Here is a 22,744-nt window from a genome sequence, read left to right as displayed (position 1 = left end):
AGTATCTTCCCAGAAGTCTGTACATTGCTCCCATTTCTGTATAAAACATGTCTACAATCCTCGTGTTGCTGTATCAGCGCTGGTTACATGTAACGGCCTGGAACCAGACTGTGTGGGTCAGCGCATGGCCCACCCCGCAAAGCCGTGGATGATGTCATACCACCAAGCCAGCCAATCACAGGCTGCTCACCTATGATGTCACCACAGCGGGCAGGATGGCTCATATGATGTCATTTTTGGTCACTATAAGTTTTAGTCACCCAGGTTTTTTACCTAAATAGCCATATGACGGCTTGTACTTTGCAGGATGAGTTGTAGTTTTGAATTACACCATTCATTCGAAGTGGGGTGAAAGAGTGGGTAACCCCCCCCCACCCCTTAATCAATTCAGCCTTTGTGTTTTTGGGTTTTGTTTTTTTTACAACTTTCATTTTTCTGTAAAAATAATCCAGCAATATGATTATCCAGGTCTTGCTCTTAAGGTGATACCAAGCTTATAAGAATATTATTATTATTATTATTATTATTATTATTTCTTATTTTATTTTTTATAATAATTATAGTTGTAATCATTATTTTAATTACTAATACTATTTTTATTTATTATTATTATTGTTATTATTATTATTATTGTTAACAATATTAATAGTTATAAATTATAATTAACAAAATAGTATTATTATAATTGTAATCATTATTTTATTACTATTTTATTATTGCTTTTATTTATTATTATAATTTGTATTAGTGTTGTTATTATTATTATTATTAATAATAGCACCAATAAAATGAAATATTGTTTGTATTACTAGTAATACTATTAACACTAATAATAATAATAATACATAAAAAAGTAAGTAATAATAAAAAAATAGTAACAGTAATAAAAATAAGACTTATTATTATTGTTTATAATTAATTTATAACTTAATAATAATAATAATAATAATAAGTTATAAATTATAATTATAAACAATAATAATAAGTCTTATTTTTATTACTGTTATTACTATTTTTTTATTATTACTTACTTTTTTATGTTATTATTATTATTATTATTATTATTAGTGTTTATAGTATTACTAGTAATACAAACAATATTTTATTTTATTGGTGCTATTATTAATAATAATAATAATAATAAAAGCACCAATAAAAAAATAAAATAAATAATTAAAAAAATATATTATATTATTTCCATTACTATTACTTTAATTATGTCTTAATAATAACACTAATAATAGTATTAATAGTAATAATACTAAAAATATATATATTTTTTATTACTACTAATATTAATATTTTAATGTTGTTAATAATAATAGTAATAGTAAGTCATATTATTTTTATTACTATTTCTATTATTACTATTACTTTTATTATTAGAGCTAAAATAGTATTAATAGCAATAATATAAAAAAATTATTGGTGCTATTATTATTTACTGTTAATAACAATAATTTTATTATTGTATATATATTTGTGTGTGTATCTATCTATCTTTGTATGTATATATCACAAGCGGCACTTGGCGGGCATGGCGCGGGCTCAATTCTTCATCCCCTGATGTAGGTTGTGCTATGTTCTATACCAGGAAAGGGTTAAAAAGGATCTCTCCAGGTTTCCCAGCATAAACTGCATACATGCTTAATTGGATCAGAAAAACATGGCTGCTGTGCTTCAGGAATCTGAGGTGGTAAAGATACTGATGACGCTTCTTGACATGAGCCCCGATGCAGCTATGTGGAAATAATGCCGCCCGGTGACATAACCCGCACCTGTCTGACATCGTCACTGTTTGCCCTGAAGAAAGGGCGTTAATCGGCCTCAGAAGTGAAGTGAATGCGGCATTCATCAGTTTTTAAGGAAAATGAACAGTTTGTGTGGGCAGTGCTGGAAAATGTGAAAACAGGCTGCCATTGAGCTGGAGGATAAAGGTCCACCCTGTTATATGCTCCATCAGCATCTGTGGCCAAAATCCTGAGGTCACTGATGACCTAAACACATGAGCTGGAAGGCAGGGTGATAGCGGTAGTTTTATATTGTCACTTGGTCGGTATTTATTCCACTATTTACCAATTATGCAAATAGCCCCTTCACAGAGGACGGGAACTCTGGTGCCCCCCCGTTGGAGGTCGCGATTCGACTGATCCAGACTGATCAGTTTAGGGCAGGGGGAGAGAGAGCTGAAACCTCTTCCTATACCTGTGATGGCGGTCGCAAATTTGGCAGTTGTTCTTTGTTTGTTGTATACAAATTTGGAAATCCCTCTAAACGCCTTTAAAGGGATATTCCCTTCTCCAAAATCCTGTCCCAATATGTAGTAGGTATCATAATAATAATATTTGCAAATACCTCCAATTAGAAATGTAGCATAGTTCTCCTGATTAGCTATGTCTCTTACCTCATGTGCAGGGCATTGCAGCTTAGCTATCCATAGTTATGACCACGAGCAGTTAACTGTCGCTATATGAGTGGTCTTAACCATACTGAAGCTGCAATGTGTGAAACTGCCCCTGCCCACACCAGGCTTTTCAGTGCACATTTCCATAGACAGAAGCTGCTAATCACAGAGGGGGTGGAATTGAACTAGAGCTCACACTCTGCTGAGACCCATTAATGACAAAGCTAAAGCTGGTGTCACACTAAACGACAGCGACAACGACGTCGCTGTTACGTCACCATTTTCGGTGACGTAACAGCGACCTTGTAAGTCGCTGTTATGATCGCTGCTTAGCTGTCAAACACAGCAGAAGCAGCGATCATAAGGTCGCTGTGCTACATGTTCAGAGAGCAGGGAGCCGCACTTAGCGCTGGCTCCTTGCTCTCCTGCAGCACACATCGGGTTAATTAACCCGATGTGTGCTGCAGCTACATGTCACAGTTCAGAGAGCAGGGAGCCGCGCTTAGCGCTGGCTCCTTGCTCTCCTGCAGCACACATCGGGTTAATTAACCCGATGTGTGCTGCAGCTACATGTCACAGTGCAGAGAGCAGGGAGCCGCGCACACTGCTTAGCGCTGGCTCCTTGCTCTCCTTGCTACAGTATACATCGGGTTAATTACCCGATGCGTACTGCAGCCACATGTCACAGTGCAGGAGCCGGCACTGGCAGCAAGAGCGGAGGCTGGTAACCAGCGTAAACATCGGGTAACCAGGGAAAGGTCTTCCCTTGGTTACCCGATGTTTACGCTGGTTACAGCTTACCGCAGCTGCCAGTGCCGGCTCCTGATCGCTTCATTTCGTCGCTCTCTCGCTGTCACACACAGCGATGTGTGTGTCACAGCGGGAGAGTGACGACCAAAAAATGAAGCTGGACATTCAGCAACGACCGGCGACCTCACAGCAGGGGCCAGGTCGTTGCTGGATGTCACACACAGCGACAGCGACGGGACGTCGCTGCAACGTCACAGAAAATGGTGACGTAGCAGCGACGTCGTTGTCGTCGTCGTTATGTGTGACACCAGCTTAAGAGGCTTGTACTAACATTGCAGGTAAACAAAAACAGACTGTGAGATAACAGACACTGAATGTTCTGTTTTAAAGGGTGCTTTAGGGGTACTTCTCACACAGCGAGATCGCTGCTGAGTCATGGTTTTTGTGACGCAGCAGTGACCTCATTAGCGATCTCGCTGTGTGTGATACTGAGCAGTGATCTGGCCCCTGCTGTGAGATCGCTGCTCGTTACACACAGTGCTGGTTCATTTTTTTGACGTTGCTCTCCCGCTGTGAAGCACACATCGCTGTGTGTGACAGCGAGAGAGCAACGATCTGAATGTGCAGGGAGTCGGCGTCTGGCACCCTGCGGTAAGCTGTAACTAAGGTAAATATCGGGTAACCAAGGGAAGCCCTTTCTTGGTTACCCGATATTTACCTTAGTTACTAGCGTCCGCCGCTCTCGGGCTGCCAGTGCCGGCTCCCTGCACATGTAGCTGGAGTACACATCGGGTAAATAAGCACAGCGGTTTGCTTATTAACCCGATGTGTACTGTGGCTAGGAGTGCAGGGAGCAGGGAGCCAGCGCTAAGCGGTGTGCGCTGGTAACAGAGGTAAATATCGGGTAACCAAGCCCTTGGTTACCCGATATCTACCTTAGTTACCAAGTGCAGCATCGCTTCCACGCGTCGCTGCTGGCTGGGGGCTGGTCACTGGTCGCTGGTGAGATCTGCCTGATTGACAGCTATCCAGCGACCATGTAGCAACGCTCCAGCGATCCTGACCAGGTCATATCGCTGGTGGGATCGCTGGAGCGTCGCTAAAGTGTGACTGTACCTTTACACGCTGCAACATCGCTAGCGATCTCATTAGCGATGTGACACGCCAGATCGCAGATGCGATCTGCCGAGATCGCACATGTGACTGGCGCTATAAAAACGACCTATGTGCGATCTCAGCAGATCGCATCTGCGATCTGGAGTGTCAAATCCCTAACAAGATCGCTAGCGATGTCACCGCGTGTAACGCACCTTTAAGTCTTGCAGCATGATGTCATCTTCAGATTACAATGCAGAAACCTGCTGAGAGTCCCTTTCAAGGAGCACTTGAAAAAATTCCCAAATTTTTTTTTTTGCGTAATGGCTGCCCTTTTTAGGAACCAACATTTTGTGCCACCCAGGTTTGTTTTTGGACTTATAACAGATTTTCTGGGGACCTACTATCTTTTGTCTAAGTTAACATTTGAATGGAACCTGTCAGCGCAGAATGACTGTTCAAACCAACCACAGGCACTCGGTGCATCAGGGCGGGGCCAAACAGCCAAGTGCGCTTTCCCATCTACTTGTGTTCCCTCATTCTCCACCCTCTCCTCTTTTTTTGATTGACAGCTATGGTTTCATGGAGGCAGAGATGGAGGGGAAACAAGTAGATGGGAAGGTGTACTTAAATATTTGGCGCCTGTGCTTGGTCATTCTGTGCTGAAAGTCCCTTTAAGTATCTCATTATATGTTTCTTTTTTTAAAGCAAGGATTAGGATCAGAAGTCATGATCAAGCAAGTGCCCATTTAAAGGGGTTGTCCTGGGTTGGGACAAAAGTCTGCCATTGCTCTGACTGCAGAACTGTGATAATGTGTGGTGTGCACACACTGTCAGGATTCCCTAATATTGCTGGTGTGACAGGGCGATCATGTAACCTCATATATTCGAATCCATACTTGTGGGCACATGCACACTAGACGCAATTCAGCTTCTTTCCATATAATTGATTGAGAGAAGCCGGACACATCTATTCTGGACGTGACTGCGTGCACCAGTAGTGTCGGGGAATCCTGACAGTGTGTGCACCTAACGCAGTCTACAGTCACATAGTGAGACTACAAACTTTTGTCCCAAGTCTGGACAAATCCTTTAATTCCTATGGGACTGACCAAGACGGTAAAGTGAGATTCAGCTATCTCTGTCATACCAGGGTCACTTAATGGCACAGTGCATTATTATATAGATCATATATGGGATACTTACTTTGAAACTCCATGTCAGAATGGCTGTATAATCTTTTATGAAAGTTTAACTCATTCTTTTCCTACCCAACTTGATTGTCAACTTGATGACATCAATGTCATTGGACATTGATCCTCAATGTCCCTCCTCCCTGCTGTGCTCTGACACTGCTCAGTACAAGCTGCAGCTGTCAGTCGAATACACATGGGACAAAACTGGAATCATAAAATGCTCATCTTAACAAGAGGATTGTGCAGCCATTCTGACATTGCTTTCCAAAGTAAGTACACCCGCCTCATCAAGTCTAAGAGATGGATTTAATAATGCGTGCAGATTGTATCGGCCGTTATTTTCGTTTGATTAGAGACTATGCTTGAGACTTTCTTGGCGGATATTTAACCAGACAAGCCGCCTTAAGAACTATTCCTTCCGGTTTTTCTTTATTCAGAGGCAGACTTGTTGATCCTCTATACACCTTTGTCTGAATAAAGCTTGTGTAGATAGTGATATACAGTGTTTGCTTTTTAGGTGTTGTGCATGTTGCTTGGGGCCATAGTGCACTGATGGCTGCTGATTGCCTCACCTGTCACAATGCACGAGTGCAATAAATCCCTCTGCACAGTGCGATTGTCTAGTGATGTATTACAACTGTCAGCGGGAAATTCTCGTGAATCATTTCCAACCTTTCCATGGTTGCTGCTAAGAATCAAACTATATGGGCAAGTCCCTTTTAGATTGCTGCTACTTAAAGGGAATTTGTCACTAATGCAGGATCTGTCTAGATCACAACTGTGTGATGTCTAGTGATGAGTGAGCACTACCATGCTCGGGTGCTCAGTACTCGTAACTAGTGATGAGTGAGCATTACGATGCTCGGGTGCTCAGTGTGACGACATGGACACCCAATGCCTCTCATGGGTTAAAGTTTCTTAACATTCAGCCAGACATATTGTTCTTATGTGTGCTAGCTCATGTTTGATTATCTATTGTTTCTCCAGACCCTTCCAGTAATCATTGTATTGTAGTTGTGTATTGCTAATGTAATTACCTTAGTAGCCATTGTCTAGTCGGTAACTTGCAGACTACATGTATACCCTCAGTCTTTCTGTGGACATCATTTGGATGAACATTGTCCATGCAGCTTGAGATTTATCCAATGGGAGAGGCGATCTTGTCCAACCAATCGATGAGGACGCAGTGTGCCCAGAGGGAGGGCTGTGGTTATAAGAGAGGACTTCTTTAAGCCACCAGGTTGATGAAGGTTGATGGATGCTGATCGATCCAGTCTAAGCTCCTAGGAGCTGGCTAGAGTATCAGGATACCTTGTGGCTTCAATCTAGGGACTCCGGTCCCGATTGGAGACCATATCCACAGTCTAGGGATTTCGACTCCGGCTGCCAGGATTATATCATCATACCAGGACTACCTAAGGAAGAAACCCAGGTTGGGACAATTTGGTCACCTGGTAGACTTTGCAGACCTCACACAGCTTCCTAAATCTGGCGTTATTCCTTTCTCGGTGGGTGCCCGCCGAAAGCGGGGGGCAGCTGGATTGGAGTAAGTGGCCCTGGAGGCTCTGAGGCAAGGACATTCTAATCCCTGGTGAGCCAGCGGTAGGGTGAGAAACTGTTGCCTGTTACATTTGTGTGTTTTGCTGGTTATGTGTTATGTGCCGTTAATTGTTTGGGGATCCAATAAAGTCTAATTATTGTGATTCCCTCACCCTGTGTTGTCTGAGTAGTGTTCCACCCATGGTTAAGGAGGTCGGGCGTTCAGTTTGGATGAGCCCTGAGCCACGCTGTCTTTCAAAAGGTGGCCGGTTCAGTGGACAAGAGCACCCACTGAGCCCCGTGTCCCCACACTCAGTACTCATAACTAGTGATGAGCGGGCACTACCATGCTCGGGTGCTCAGTACTCGTAACTAGTGATGAGCGAGCACTACCATGCTCGGGTGCTCAGTACTCGTAACTAGTGAGCGAGCACTACCATGCTCGGGTGCTCAGTACTCATAACTAGTGATGAGCGAGCACTACCATGCTTGGGTGCTCAGTACTCGAAACTAGTGATGAGTGAGCACTAACATGCTTGGGTGCTCAGTACTTGTACCTAGTAATGAGCGGGCACTACCATGCTCAGGTGCTCAGTACTCGTAACTAGTGATGAGCGAGCACTACCATGCTCGGGTGCTCAGTACTCGTAACTAGTGATGAGCGGGCACTACCATGCTCGGAGGCTCAGAACTCGTAACTAGTGATGAGCGGGCACTACCATGCTCGGGTGCTCAGTGCTTGTAACTAGTGATGAGCGGGCACTACCATGCTCGGGTGCTCAGTACTTGTAACTAGTGATGAGTGAGCACTACCATGCGACGAGGAGCGGGGGGTACCCAACAATTTATGGTGCACCTCCGCTGGTAGGTAGGTGGAAGGGAGGGATAGAAAGTTCGTCCCTAATCCCCCTAGAATCTATTGAAAAACTATCTGACTAAGAAGTACAACTACTAAAGTTGCCCCTACCTTGAGAATAGTAAACAACTAACACTATCCTCACTAATCGTGTCTATCACCTCTTTGCACCCACCATATGTGACCAGTCTATATAATGACTATGTAAAAATAATTTGGTTTTTATGATCATAGATTTTAATACTGAATACTAATAAAGACTACTTTTAGTTTTTCTTTTGGTTTTCTGCACTATTACTCCTACTTTACATTATTTTGGTTTACAAGATGAGAGAGCGCTACCATGCTCGGGTGCTCAGTACTTGTAACTAGTGATGAGCGGGCACTACCATGCTCGGGTGCTCAGTACTCGTAACTAGTGATGAGCGGGCACTACCATGCTCGGGTGCTCAGTACTCGTAACTAGTGATGAGCGGGCACTACCATGCTCGGGTGCTCAGTACTGGTAACTAGTGATGAGCGGGCACTACCATGCTCGGGTGCTCAGTACTCGTAACTAGTGATGAGCGGGCACTACCATGCTCAGGTGCTCTGTACTTGTAACTAGTGATGAGCGGGCACTACCATGCTCGGGTGCTCAGTACTCGTAACTAGTGATGAGCGGGCACTACCATGCTCAGGTGCTCTGTACTTGTAACTAGTGATGAGCGGGCACTACCATGCTCAGGTGCTCAGTACTCGTAACTATTGATGAGCGGGCACTACCATGCTCGGGTGCTCAGTACTAGTAACTATTGATGAGTGAGCACTACCATGCTTGGGTCCTCGGTACTCATAACTAGTGATGAGCACCAAGGTAAAGGGGCTTTTCCCATTGAATATGTTCAATTGTTGGATGTCCAACCTCCAGGACTCGCTCTGATCTGCAGAAGGAAGGGACAGCGCCCCCCTGCCATTTTGGCTGTGCCAGGTACTGCAGCTCATTGTGTAAGGGTCACGCTGCTCTTTCATTCAGCTGATCCGTGGTGGTCCCAGTGATCGGACCTTGATTAACCAAATTTGAGCAGGCCTTGGTATGGACCAAGAAGACCACACGCATGCACATTATGCAGCGAAGCCCCCATTTCTCCGTTTGCAGACTATATTACAAAGAACAGTAGAGCAATAAAAAGGATGGAATTAAATTCAAGTAGAAACATGTCTGGGCCCCGTCCAAACAAGGTTAAGAACCGCTGGGTCAGAAAATTGAACATAGAGAGGCCCGGAGCCGGTGACGAGCGGAGAGGATGTGCGCTCTCATCCTTGTAACGTCTGCTGTGCCGGAAACCTAGGAAGCCGGATAAAACAATCCTAATGCCTTCTATTTTGGGTGCAGGGGTCTCCGAGTCACTGGGCCTTTCCTCCCGCTTGGTATTTTTTCCTGTGTTGTTCACTGGGGCTGACTTGTTCTTTTACGTCTGGCTGATATCGCACAGCTGTGCTCATAGATAAAAGGATCTGTTCAGGAGATCTTCCGAAGTGGTGGAAACAACAGACCCGAGGCTAATTTGGAGGAGACAAGTTTTTCCAAGACAGAAAAGTCCCTGTGCAAGGACAAAATATGGGCCCTGTACAACCCATAATGCAAAATTCCACCTGCTTTGGAGGTACCGTGTTTCTCCAAAAATAAGACCCTGCCTTATATATTTGTTTTTGTCCTGAAAAATGCGCTTGGGCCTATTTTAATATTATTCTTAACAGAGTTCTGGGTAAGTTTACACCCCCAAAAAAGCAGACACCCCCCCCCCCCCTTCCCGGGAGAATCCTACTTACCAGACCCCGGACGTCTTTGTGGCTCCGAGTTCTTCCTGTAATTTTCGGTGAACGCTACCAACGGGTATGCTCCACACGGTCCTCCCCTGCTTCTGGCCGACACTCACATTCGCACACACTCACCAGATCTGATGATACCGATTTGCGTCTGGCCAGCAGGAGAACCTGGGACTTAGTGTAGTGGAGAATGAGGATCTGCGGTGGACTGCATACAGCATCTGAGGTGGAACTCATCTCTTCATTCCACTGTAGGTCCTCGCAATCCATTGCACTGCATCCCAGGTTCCACTGCTGGCCAGACGCAGTGTGTGTGTGTGTGTGTGTGTGTGCGATCTGATATGCGTGCATGTGGGGGTGCGATCTGGTGTGTGATCTGATATGCGTGTGTGTATGTGCAATCTAATGTGTGTGTGTGTGTGTGTGTGTGATCTGATATGTGTGTGTGTATGTGCGATCTGGTGTGTATGTGCGATCTGGTGTGTGTGTGTGTTATCTGATATGCGTGTGTGTATGTGCAATCTAATGTGTGTGTGTGTGTGTGTGTGTGTGATCTGATGTGTGTGTGATCTGATGTGTGTGTGATCTGATGTGTGTGTGATCTGATGTGTGTGTGTGTGTGTGTGTGTGTGATCTGATGTGTGTGTGTATGTGCAATCTAATGTGTGTGCGCGATCGGAAGTGTGCGCGATCGGAAGTGTGCGCGATCGGAAGTGTGCGCGATCGGAAGTGTGCGCGATCGGAAGTGTGCGCGATCGGAAGTGTGCGCGATCGGAAGTGTGCGCGATCGGAAGTGTGCGCGATCGGAAGTGTGCGCGATCGGAAGTGTGCGCGATCGGAAGTGTGCGCGATCGGAAGTGTGCGCGATCGGATGTTTGTGCGTGTGCGTTCCACTGCAGGTCCTCCCGCTCGGCGTCTGGCATGATTGCAGGGTCTTCTGTCTGTCTTCTCTTTTGGGGGTGTCTGCTTTCTATTATGAAGTGTCCTGTGTATTCTTTAACTTTATAAACTGCATGGACACTTCATTATTGAACCGCAACAAGGACTTATTTTTAAGCTAGGGCTTATTTTTGAGGGATGGCCGAAATGGCCTCCCAACCCTCAGAGGCTGCACCAATATGTCCGCCCCTGTGTTTAATAGTATATAGACCCATCAGTTTTGGGAGTTCAAGAGCAGATCTCTTGATAGTCACCCACCAAGAGATCCATATAAGAAATGAAAGCTGTCTTGTGATTGGTTGCTATGGGCAACAAAGATTGTTTTTGTTTTTTATCATAAATCTGCCCAAATCGTCTTTTAAGTCTAGGATTCCTGGTCATGATAAACACGTAGAGGCCATGAAAACACTCTTGTCGGGTGATTAGAAGCTTCTAGATACTTTTGATCTACGTGCCGAGAGCTTTTTTTGGCACTTACAATAAGTGGACGCTGTAAGACGCAATGTGAAAGGCGCCTTCTTTTAAGGGGATGTCCAGGATTAGAAAAACATGGCTGCTTTCTTCAAACATAGCGCGTCACTTGTGGATAGGTTGTGTGAGGTATTGCATCTCCGCTCCATTCATTTCAGTAGAGCTGAGCTGTAATACATTATATTACGGTCGTCTGGTAAGCCACTGTTTCTGGAAGAAAGCGGCTATAATCCCGTACAACCTCAGGTTGAGGACTTGAGCTACAAACCTAAATAATATGAGAGAGACTGGTTGCTAGGGATATGTTTCCTGACAACACTATTTAAATACAGTGGTTGTTAGGCAAAATATCCTTAGCAACCAAGCAGTTAAGCTCAGAGCTGGATTGAAAAGGAACTTGGCAGATGTTAGTGTTATCAGCTGAGATCGGAGTCAGGGCTGGGGACGTGATGCTAACCAGATGTTGTACACACGCAGCGGCTGAGTCATTTGTCCTCCTTCACTCTTTTCTTAAATAGTTTGTGGTAACGAGGGGGTCATCGGCCTGGGACGGTCAGCGTGTCACAGCGCCAAGAAGGTGGAATATGTGGTTAGTGACACATACCGCATGTGTACAGCGCCTGCCGCAGTGATGTGGCACAGATGATTCAGCTGTTTTGGTTTTTTCTTCCTAAGAGGCCAGTGCTTTCCTGTGAGAGATTTTTAATGTTTCTCCATAAAAATCCTATTTTTGTGATTTAGATATTTTTCTTTCTCCATTCTGGACCATTTTAGCAAAATATTGTATGATGAAATGGGTGGCAAATGTACTATATATTTTTATTCAATTTCTCACCATTTTCAAAATCTCTGCAATCAGTGAGCCGAAATTCTGTCCATCCCTCCATCCATCTATCCTTCCATCCATCTATACTTCCTTCCTTTCTTCTATCCATCCTTCCTTTCTTCCTTCCTTCCTTTTCTCTTCCATCCATCTATCATCTATCCTTCCTTCTTCCATCCATCTATCATTTATCCTTCCTTCTTCCATCCATCTATCCTTCCATCCATCTATACTTCCTTCCTTTCTTCTATCCATCCTTCCTTCCTTCCTTCCTTCCTTCCTTCCTTCCTTCCTTCCTTTTCTCTTCCATCCATCTATCATCTATCCTTCCTTCTTCCATCCATCTATCATTTATCCTTCCTTCTTCCATCCATCTATCATTTATCCTTCCTTCTTCCATCCATCTATCATTTATCCTTCCTTCTTCCATCCATCTATCATCTATCCTTCCTTCTTCCATCCATCTATCCTTCCTTCTTCATCCATCTATCCTTCCTTCTTCATCCATCTATCCTTCCTTCTTCCATCCATCATTTATCCTTCCTTCTTCCATCCATCTATCATCTATCCTTCCTTCTTCCATCCATCTATCCTTCCTTCTTCCATCCATCTATCATTTATCCTTCCTTCTTCCATCCATCTATCCTTCCTTCTTCATCCATCTATCCTTCCTTCTTCCATCCATCTATCATCTATCCTTCCTTCTTCCATCCATCTATCATCTATCCTTCCTTCTTCCATCCATCTATCATCTATCCTTCCTTCTTCCATCCATCATTTATCCTTCCTTCTTCCATCCATCATTTATCCTTCCTTCTTCCATCCATCATTTATCCTTCCTTCTTCCATACATCATCTATCCTTCCTTCTTCCATCCATCATTTATCCTTCCTTCTTCCATCCATCATTTATCCTTCCTTCTTCCATCCATCATTTATCCTTCCTTCTTCCATACATCATTTATCCTTCCTTCTTCCATCCATCATTTATCCTTCCTTCTTCCATCCATCATTTATCCTTCCTTCTTCCATCCATCATTTATCCTTCCTTCTTCCATCCATCATTTATCCTTCCTTCTTCCATCCATCATTTATCCTTCCTTCTTCCATCCATCATTTATCCTTCCTTCTTCCATCCATCATTTATCCTTCCTTCTTCCATCCATCATTTATCCTTCCTTCTTCCATCCATCTATCATTTATCCTTCCTTCTTCCATCCATCTATCATTTATCCTTCCTTCTTCCATCCATCTATCCTTCCATCCATCTATACTTCCTTCCTTCCTTCCTTCCTTTTCTCTTCCATCTATCATTTATCCTTCCTTCTTCCATCCATCTATCATTTATCCTTCCTTCTTCCATCCATCTATCATTTATCCTTCCTTCTTCCTTCCATCCATCATTTATCCTTCCTTCTTCCATCCATCATTTATCCTTCCTTCTTCCATCCATCATTTATCCTTCCTTCTTCCATCCATCATTTATCCTTCCTTTTTCCATCCATCATTTATCCTTCCTTCTTCCATCCATCATTTATCCTTCCTTCTTCCATCCATCTATTCTTCCTTCTTCCATCCATCTATTCTTCCTTCTTCCATCCATCTATCCTTCCTTCTTCCATCCATCATCTATCTTTCCTTCCTTTGCTTCCTTTCCTTCTATCTAGCTATCCTATCCTTCCTTCTATCCCTCTATCCTTCCATCCCTCTATCCTTCCTTCCATCCCTCTATCCTTCCTTCCATCCCTCTATCCTTCCTTCCATCCCTCTATCCTTCCTTCCATCCCTCTATCCTTCCTTCCATCCCTCTATCCTTCCTTCCATCCCTCTATCCTTCCTTCCATCCCTCTATCCTTCCTTCCATCCCTCTATCCTTCCTTCCATCCCTCTGGCCTTCCTTCCATCCCTCTGGCCTTCCTTCCATCCCTCTGGCCTTCCTTCCATCCCTCTGGCCTTCCTTCCTTCCATCCCTCTGGCCTTCCTTCCTTCCATCCCTCTGGCCTTCCTTCCTTCCATCCCTCTGGCCTTCCTTCCTTCCATCCCTCTATCCTTCCTTCCATCCCTCTATCCTTCCTTCCATCCCTCTATCCTTCCTTCCATCCCTCTATCCTTCCTTCCATCCCTCTATCCTTCCTTCCATCCCTCTATCCTTCCTTCCATCCCTCTATCCTTCCTTCCATCCCTCTGGCCTTCCTTCCATCCCTCTGGCCTTCCTTCCATCCCTCTGGCCTTCCTTCCATCCCTCTGGCCTTCCTTCCTTCCATCCCTCTGGCCTTCCTTCCTTCCATCCCTCTGGCCTTCCTTCCTTCCATCCCTCTGGCCTTCCTTCCTTCCATCCCTCTGGCCTTCCTTCCTTCCATCCCTCTGGCCTTCCTTCCTTCCATCCCTCTGGCCTTCCTTCCTTCCATCCCTCTGGCCTTCCTTCCTTCCATCCCTCTGGCCTTCCTTCCTTCCATCCCTCTGGCCTTCCTTCCTTCCATCCCTCTGGCCTTCCTTCCTTCCATCCCTCTGGCCTTCCTTCCTTCCATCCCTCTATCCTTCCTTCCATCCCTCTATCCTTCCTTCCATCCCTCTGGCCTTCCTTCCATCCCTCTGGCCTTCCTTCCATCCAGTTAAAGTAAATGAAAGGGTTTGTCTCGTCGGGGATAGCCGCCTTCAAATTACAGCTGCTAAAGGAAATCAGTTGATCAGTTCCAGTCCCGCAACTAGCAAAAAGTTTTTTTTTGTTTTTTTTCCCCTGTGGCCAGTTAGTCAGTACAAAATCTCGTATTAAATGGCAGCAATTTTAGATTCCTCCAAAATGAAAGGTATTCTTACTAAGTGGCTACCTGTTCTGGCTCATTGATGGGCGTCCCCAGTAATGACTTGTAACAGTCTTTCTGCCATGTTTGAAGTCATACCCCAGTGTAGAGTCAGTGCTATCTGTGCAAGTCAGGACATCAATCAATGCAGCGTGGGCATCTTAATCACAAGGGGACCATGACTGGTTTCTTTCCTCTATGGTAAGATTGGCATCTGGAGTTTATAGAAGAGGTTTTTGAGCCTGGGAATGTTTGTCACTTGCTTTTAGATTCCCCCTGAGGAAGCCATCAGCTGCGAAACGTGCAACTGCAGAGTTCTAACCTCCACTTCCAATGTGCATAAGATGTTTTTAGTGATACGCTCTATGACTACATTGTGTGGAGAGGTATGACATTTGTGATTGGGAACATACATAGCGTATACATACCATTTCAAATGAGAAAATGAGTACAATTACCGGTACTGTGGTACTTTTTTATGTATTTTTTTGTCTGTGAAGTTTCCTGTTTTTTTTAGTGTTCTTTTTATTGTGCTCCTGTACTATCATCCTATTGTTTGTCTGCTGGGCATTGTTTGCGCGTCCTGTTTCATTAGCCATGAGATCTTATCTATGTGCTGTGGTCCCCTCATCTCACAGCTGGGTCCTGTCACTCCGGCATGTGGTACTGTCACTGTACAATGTTTCACAGGAAGCATCTGTATGGATGATAAAGGGTTGCGCCACATAGATTACTTCAGGATATGACCGAGTCCACAGCAGGTTGCCTGCTTTACAGGGATGGGGACATCTGATGTGACCTGGCGGTGACTTCTGTGGTTAATCATTCATCTTGTCATCACCATTGTTGTAGTTGTATATCTTTATATTACTGATTTAATTGACCAGGAAAATAATCCTGGGAATTGCAGTGGGTCTAAAGTGTAGGAAGGAGACCAGAAATCTAGTTTGCTATATGGTGGAGGAGCTGGTCGTAGGTGGTGGCGCTATGAGGAGCTGGTCGTAGATGGTGGCGCTATGAGGAGCTGGTCGTAGATTGTGTTGTTGGTTGTAGATGGTGGTGCTGGGGGAGCTGGTTGTAGATGGTGGTGCTGGGGGAGCTGGTTGTAGATGGTGGTGCTGGGGGAGCTGGTTGTAGATGGTGGTGCTGAGGGAGCTGGTTGTAGATGGTGGTGCTGGGGGGAGCTGGTTGTAGATGGTGGTGCTGGGGGAGCTGGTTGTAGATGGTGGTGCTTGGGGGAGCTGGTTGTAGATGGTGGTGCTTGGGGGAGCTGGTTGTAGATGGTGGTGCTTGGGGGAGCTGGTTGTAGATGGTGGTGCTTGGGGGAGCTGGTTGTAGATGGTGGTGCTTGGGGGAGCTGGTTGTAGATGGTGGTGCTTGGGGGAGCTGGTTGTAGATGGTGGTGCTTGGGGGAGCTGGTTGTAGATGGTGGTGCTTGGGGGAGCTGGTTGTAGATGGTGGTGCTTGGGGGAGCTGGTTGTAGATGGTGGTGCTGGGGGGAGCTGGTTGTAGATGGTGGTGCTTGGGGAGCTGGTTGTAGATGGTGGTGCTGGGGGGAGCTGGTTGTAGATGGTGGTGCTGGGGGGAGCTGGTTGTAGATGGTGGTGCTGGGGGAGCTGGTTGTAGATGGTGGTGCTGGGGGAGCTGGTTGTAGATGGTGGTGCTGGGGGGAGCTGGTTGTAGATGGTGGTGCTGGGGGGAGCTGGTTGTAGATGGTGGTGCTGGGGGGAGCTGGTTGTAGATGGTGGTGCTGGGGGGAGCTGGTTGTAGATGGTGGTGCTGGGGGGAGCTGGTTGTAGATGGTGGTGCTGGGGGGAGCTGGTTGTAGATGGTGGTGCTGGAGGGAGCTGGTTGTAGATGGTGGTGCTGGAGGGAGCTGGTTGTAGATGGTGGTGCTGGAGGGAGCTGGTTGTAGATGGTGGTGCTGGAGGGAGCTGGTTGTAGATGGTGGTGCTGGAGGGAGCTGGTTGTAGATGGTGGTGCTGGAGGGAGCTGGTTGTAGATGGTGGTGCTGGAGGGAGCTGGGCGTAGATGGTGGTGCTGGTCGTAGATGGTGGAGCTGGTCGTAGATGGTGGAGCTGGTCGTAGATGGTGGTGCTGGCGGGAGCTGGTCGTAGATGGTGGTGCTGGGGGGAGCTGGTTATAAGGGGTGGTGGGGGGAGCTGGTCGTAGGGGGTGGTGGGGGGAGCTCGTCGTAGATGGTGGTGCTGGGGGGGAGCTGGTCAGAGGGTGGTGGTGGGGGCAGCTTGTCATAGGGGGTGGTGGGGGGGAGCTGGTTGTAATTGTTCTGGCATCAGCTTTTGTGCCACTCAGCTGTAGATTGTTCTTACATGGGTTTTAATAATATCAATCAATGGTATTTAAGGGGGTTTTAAATATTTAATACATTTTGACCCAACCTCCTGAGCATCTAATGTTCATGTTGATGTACTGACTGTCGCCCACCAGCAAAATGAAAAGAAAGGTCAGGCTTGTTACGTTTCAACATATACAATCCTTTCATCTCAAGAGATATTAGTGTGATGCGCTGGACTATCAGGTTGTTACAGGGTATTGTGCAATCTGCTCTTCTGTGCAATATCCGCCTCCTCCTTGGTTATGGGTTCCCAACTACAAGGTGTTGACGACAACAGCTAGTAAAATCCTAGGTACACTCTGCACCACACCCACCAGACACACCAGTGGATGGCCTGAGTGGAATAGGGTCGCCCATTTGGGGGGTTGGTTTAGCGGAGGTCAGGAGTGTCTGGAGCAGGAAGAAGTAGTTTGGAAGTGAAGCTGAGAGGAGGTCAGGAGCCGGGCTCCTTGGAAGCAACTAGGTAGCAGATGGTGGTCTGGGCCTAGTAGGAGCTGGAACCCCGGTCGCAGGAGATCGTGACAAGGGGCACGGGACTGTCGAGAAGGACAGCCGGCGGCCTTGTACCATCACCGGGCTGGGGCCAGGGCACGACTGGGTACGTAGACCCTAGGTCAGGGAGTAGCTTCAGGCAACCTGACAATTTACTCGACGAGAACAGAGCCTTCAAGATCCGGTCTCCACCCGCTCCAGAATCTGGGTACTAGCGCAACGAGGGGGATAGCAGTTTCCACTAAAACGGTCCAGAAAATCCCAAGTGTGAACCCAGAGAGCAAGCTCCCACAGTTAGCCAGACTGGGGAGCGGGACCCGACTAGTTCTATACTACCGGGACCAACAAGCAAGTGAACTTAGTGCCAGGAGGAAGGTCACAAATCGCCAGGCAACACCATCGGGGACGGGACCCAAACTAGCTCCACTCACTGGCAGCGGTGTCCAGAACTTTGGTTTACCCAGTTGTCGGTGTCAGCTTTATGGACTGAGTGAGTACGAAAGTGACCCCTTCGCACCCAACGGCACTCCCCAAACACCATCACTGAGTCCCGGGGCATTCCCCCTACCCGTGGAGGGTCCCAACACCTGGCTGCCCCACTCCATCGCCCCCGGGTACTCCCAACCGCAGCGGTGGTACTGCACCTTACCATACACCACGGGTGGCGTCACGAACTCTAAACACAATTCCCTGTAAATACCCCCCTTCATTTGAGTGGTCGCACGACCCCCGGGGCCGGACGCCCCTCGAGCCACCGCGGATAAGGATTCGAGCAGCCCAGCTGCTGACACAGAGGCGGCACACCTCATTAGCAGCTGTGAGAAGAGTCTGGCAGAGGTTCTCACTATTAAGAGCGCATGCATGCTCCGCTAAGAAGAAGGTGCATGTATATAGAGGATCTCTGAGAAATAGCTTTAAGCTATCAGTGTATGGTAAGCTCAACGTCTTTGTTTCTCGCTTTCTTTTTTTCTCTCTCGTTTTTTTTTCTGTCGCTTTCTATTTTGCTCGCTCGCTTTCTATTTTGCTCGCTCGCTTTCTATTTTGCTCGCTCGCTTTCTATTTTGCTCGCTCGCTTTCTATTTTGCTCGCTCGCTTTCTATTTTGCTCGCTCGCTTTCTATTTTGCTCGCTCGCTTTCTATTTTGCTCGCTCGCTTTCTATTTTGCTCGCTTGCTTTCTATTTTGCTCGCTCGCTTTCTATTTTGCTCGCTCGCTTTCTATTTTGCTCGCTCGCTTTCTATTTTGCTCGCTCGCTTTCTATTTTGCTCGCTTTCTATTTTGCTCGCTTTCTATTTTGCTCGCTTTCTATTTTGCTCGCTTTCTATTTTGCTCGCTTTCTATTTTGCTCGCTTTCTATTTTGCTCGCTTTCTATTTTGCTCGCTTTCTATTTTGCTCGCTTTCTATTTTGCTCGCTTTCTATTTTGCTCGCTCGCTTTCTATTTTGCTCGCTCGCTTTCTATTTTGCTCGCTCGCTTTCTATTTTGCTTGCTTGCTTTCTATTTTGCTCGCTTGCTTTCCATTTTGCACGCTCGCTTTCTTTTTTTGCGCGCTTTCTTTTTTGCGCGCTTTTTTGCGCGCTCGCTTTCTTTCTCGCTTGTTTTTTCTTTCATTCTCTCTCGCTTTCTTTTTTGCTCGCTTTCTTTCTTTTTCTCTCTCTTGCTTTCCTTTTCTTTCTCTCGCTTTTTCTTTCTCTCGCTTTTTCTTTCTCTCGCTTTTTCTTTCTCTCTCGCTTTTTCTTTCTCTCTCGCTTTCTTTCTCTTTCTCTCTCGCTTTCTTTCTCTTTCTCTCTCGCTTTCTTTCTCTCTTTCTCTCTCGCTTTCTTTCTCTCTTTCTCTCTCGCTTTCTTTCTCTCTTTCTCTCTCGCTTTCTTTCTCTCTTTCTCTCTCGCTTTCTTTCTCTCTTTCTCTCTCGCTTTCTCTCTTTCTCTCTCGCTTTCTTTCTCTCTCTCTCGCTTTCTTTCTCTCTTTCTCTCTCGCTTTCTTTCTCTCTCTCTCTCGCTTTCTTTCTCTCTTTCTCTCGCTTTCTTTCTCTCTTTCTCTCGCTTTCTTTCTCTCTTTCTCTCTCGCTTTCTTTCTCTTTCTCTCTCGCTTTCTTTCTCTCTTTCTTGCTCCCTTTCTTTCTCTTTCTCTCTCGCTTTCTTTCTCGCTCGCTTTCTTTCTCTCTTTCTCTCTCGCTTTCTCTGTCGCTTTCTTTTTTTTCTTTCTCTCTCGCTTTCTCTGTCGCTTTCTTTCTTTTTTTCTCTTTCTCTCTCGCTTTCTCTGTCGCTTTCTTTCTTTCTCTCGCTTTTTCTCTTTCTCTGTCGCTTTCTTTCTCTTTCTCTCTCTCTCTCGCTTTCTTTTTTTCTCTTTCCCTTTAATAATCATCTCATGATAAACCCTAGAGAAGCAGACGATGCAGCTGCCATGAAGCTCTGGTAACAAGAAGTTTAAATCGGATTGTCCCATCCACGTTGATATTGCTTACCCTTCTGTCATGGTTAGGAAAACCTTCCACAATTATAAGGGGATCATTTTGATTTGAGGGTCTTCTGTCCATGAAGTTGTTCCTGTGACCTGTATCACCTGATGTTGATGCATAGTGTAGATCATCCTTCACGCTGCTAATGGCAGTATTATTTCACTGGCCCGTTCTTATCTCCGGAAAGTTTTGTTTTTACATGTTACATAAACAAACATGATCGGGCAAATCTGACCAGGCAAGAATGTGACACTGAAATTCTGCAGAAGTCTGCCTTCACTTTTGCTTTGTGTATATATAATTATTTTTTTTCATGTGCCGATGTGTTCAGGATTGTTTGATGCAACTGTGGTTTTAACTAACAAACTTCTATGACCTTGAGGGTTGTGTGATCGGCCTTGTTCACATTACAACCTTTTTTGCTTCTCCCATTTTCGCTAATGGTGGTCAGATCTGTGGGGTCATCCGCTAACTTGTCCTGATCTGCAATTTTATACAAGGAAAATTGAGCTTTGAAGTCAATAAGAGACCATATAACACATACATACTCTGCAAATAGAGCTGCTCTTTAGAGGGGCTTTGTCAAATAAAGTGGGGTCCCGAGCAAACCTATTGGATGTGGTCTACCATGCAGGTTCGGCTTGGTTCATCTGAGAAGTGGACACTATTTACATCCAACCTGTCGGATCCATATTTTAGAGTGAGCCTATAAGCACAAGATGACTGTTCAAACCAAGCACAGTTGGTCGGAGCACCCTTGGCATGGTGCATCTTCCCACCTACTTGTTTTCCTTCTATGTCCACTAGTCTGAGCTCCTGTGAAGCCAAACCTGACAATCAAGGAAGATTAGGGAAGAGATCAAAAACAGTGTTGGGACACGAGGGTCAGGGGGTGCTTTCGTCCGCTGGCCTGGCTGTCTTTAGAAAGACCCCTCAGGCCAGGGCTCATCCCACTGAACAACCACACTCTTTTCCTGTGGGCAGAACACTATTTAGTCAAAATAGAGTGAGGGTACCACAATCTGATGACTTTATTGGGTCACCAACTACATTCCCAGCAAGGACACCACACCATGCAAGGGACAATCTTACCCTTCCACTGGCTTGTCAGGGATTAAAACCTCCTCAACTTCGGGGCATCCAGGGCCAACCACCTTGGCCAGCAGCTCCCTGCTTTTGATTGGCACCCACTGAGAGGAGGTTGTGGCAAACTTAGAAAAATGATCGAGCACAGTGAGGTATGTGGCTAAGTGACCACTTGGGTTCTCCTAATTAATTTATTGACTCAGTGATGGGCAGTAGAACAGTTCTGTAATTCTCCAGCTGGAACCATGGTCCCTAGGCTGAAGTCCTGTAGAATCAAACTAGTAGGCCTCTTTTTCTTTTTTTTATATCCCTCAGGACATTGTGCCCCATAGGATTGGGGGAGATGATCATGGCTGTTTCCTCATTGTTCACTAGGTCAATTAGACTGTATAATTGTCCTCCAAATGATGCAGACTAGTACACCGCAATCCTTTATCAGCAGGCATTCCTCAAATCGTGATTCAAAAATGGGCTCCAGACAGTCTCGCAGAAAACAATAGCTCTTGTTTCGTGACTTACTGGACTAAGGAACAGTAGGTCGGGCATAATTAAGAATTGAACTATTCTTAATTATGCCCGACCAACTGTTCCTTAATCCAGTAAGTCACGAAACAAGAGCCATTGTTTTCTGTGAGACTGTCTGGAGGCCATTTTTGAATGACGATTTGAGGAATGCCTGCTGATTACGGATTGACAAAATAGTTTGTCCATGCCAAGTGTCCACCGAGGGACTGAGCTTGGTTTGAACAGTCATACTTTCTTAATAAATTTCTTATAATTCCCCTGACATCAGATATTTGGAAACATCGACCATGTTCTATAGATCTTTGAGCACCTCTCTCAAAACTCAAGGGGGGGGGTTGTAAAATTTGCCTGTAAGATAGTGAGAAATCCTATGTAAAGTTGTTTGTAAGTGGGTGAAGTAAATTTTTTATCCAATTTTATTTTTTTTTTCCATAGAAATTTCAACTCTCTTAGCAAGGAGAACATCTATGAGAACAATAACTTGGTAAGTTTATATTATTTTTTGCTTGGTTATTTATATTGGCGCATTGGCAGCTATTAGTAACACAGAACCCTCTAAATCTCCCTATAGTAATGTTTGTGGGATTTGTGTCTCACAGTTGTGCAATATTACATGTTATGCCAGGTCCTGACAATGGGGATGTTTCATGTGATATTCCAAGCTTAACTGTTAGTATATTGCGCCCACAAATATGTTGGTATGTATGGATAGATGTTGAGTAACTATTGTTTTGTTATTTTTTTTCTTTTAAATCCATAGTACACATTAAAATAAGAAACTTTGCAATGTATCTTATTAAAGAAATTTGCTTCTTTCTTCTCCTGGACTGATCTTTCAGTGTAAAACATACCAATTCCTGGGTGAAATCTGTCTTCAGTGACTACAGACTTTCCAATTACTGAGGAGGTGACAGTTGGTGCTCATAATGTTCTATGGAGAACTTGCAGCATAATGTCTGTTGGCCTCTAGCTCCTCCCTTCTCCATAGAATTTTAAAAGCACCAACTGTCACCTCCTATTTCATTATTGGGAAAATCTGTCCTCGCTGCAGACAAATTATAGCCAGGAATTTGGAATTTTGAAAATGAAATATACCTAAGTGTATTGGAAGTCATTGGGGTACTTGGTCGTTGTTCTTGAAGATCT

The 22,744-nt window shown here is 45.3% G+C and overlaps 1 protein-coding gene across 1 annotated transcript in view; it reads left to right on the top strand.

Annotated features, from left to right (window-relative positions):
- The window catches only part of MICALL2 (MICAL like 2), a 70,667-nt gene that overhangs the window by 5,425 nt on the left and 42,498 nt on the right, over nt 1-22,744 (top strand). Inside the window, exon 3 of the mRNA XM_075318102.1 lies at nt 22,034-22,082. Coding sequence (XP_075174217.1) covers nt 22,034-22,082 — 49 coding nt within the window. The remainder of the gene's footprint in view (nt 1-22,033; nt 22,083-22,744) is intronic.

Source organism: Anomaloglossus baeobatrachus, chromosome 7 (genome assembly GCF_048569485.1).
Source record: "Anomaloglossus baeobatrachus isolate aAnoBae1 chromosome 7, aAnoBae1.hap1, whole genome shotgun sequence".
NCBI classification, from domain to species: domain Eukaryota; kingdom Metazoa; phylum Chordata; class Amphibia; order Anura; family Aromobatidae; genus Anomaloglossus; species Anomaloglossus baeobatrachus.
The sequence above is the reverse complement of the archived record's forward strand: the minus strand, read 5'-3'. Positions and strand labels throughout refer to the sequence as shown.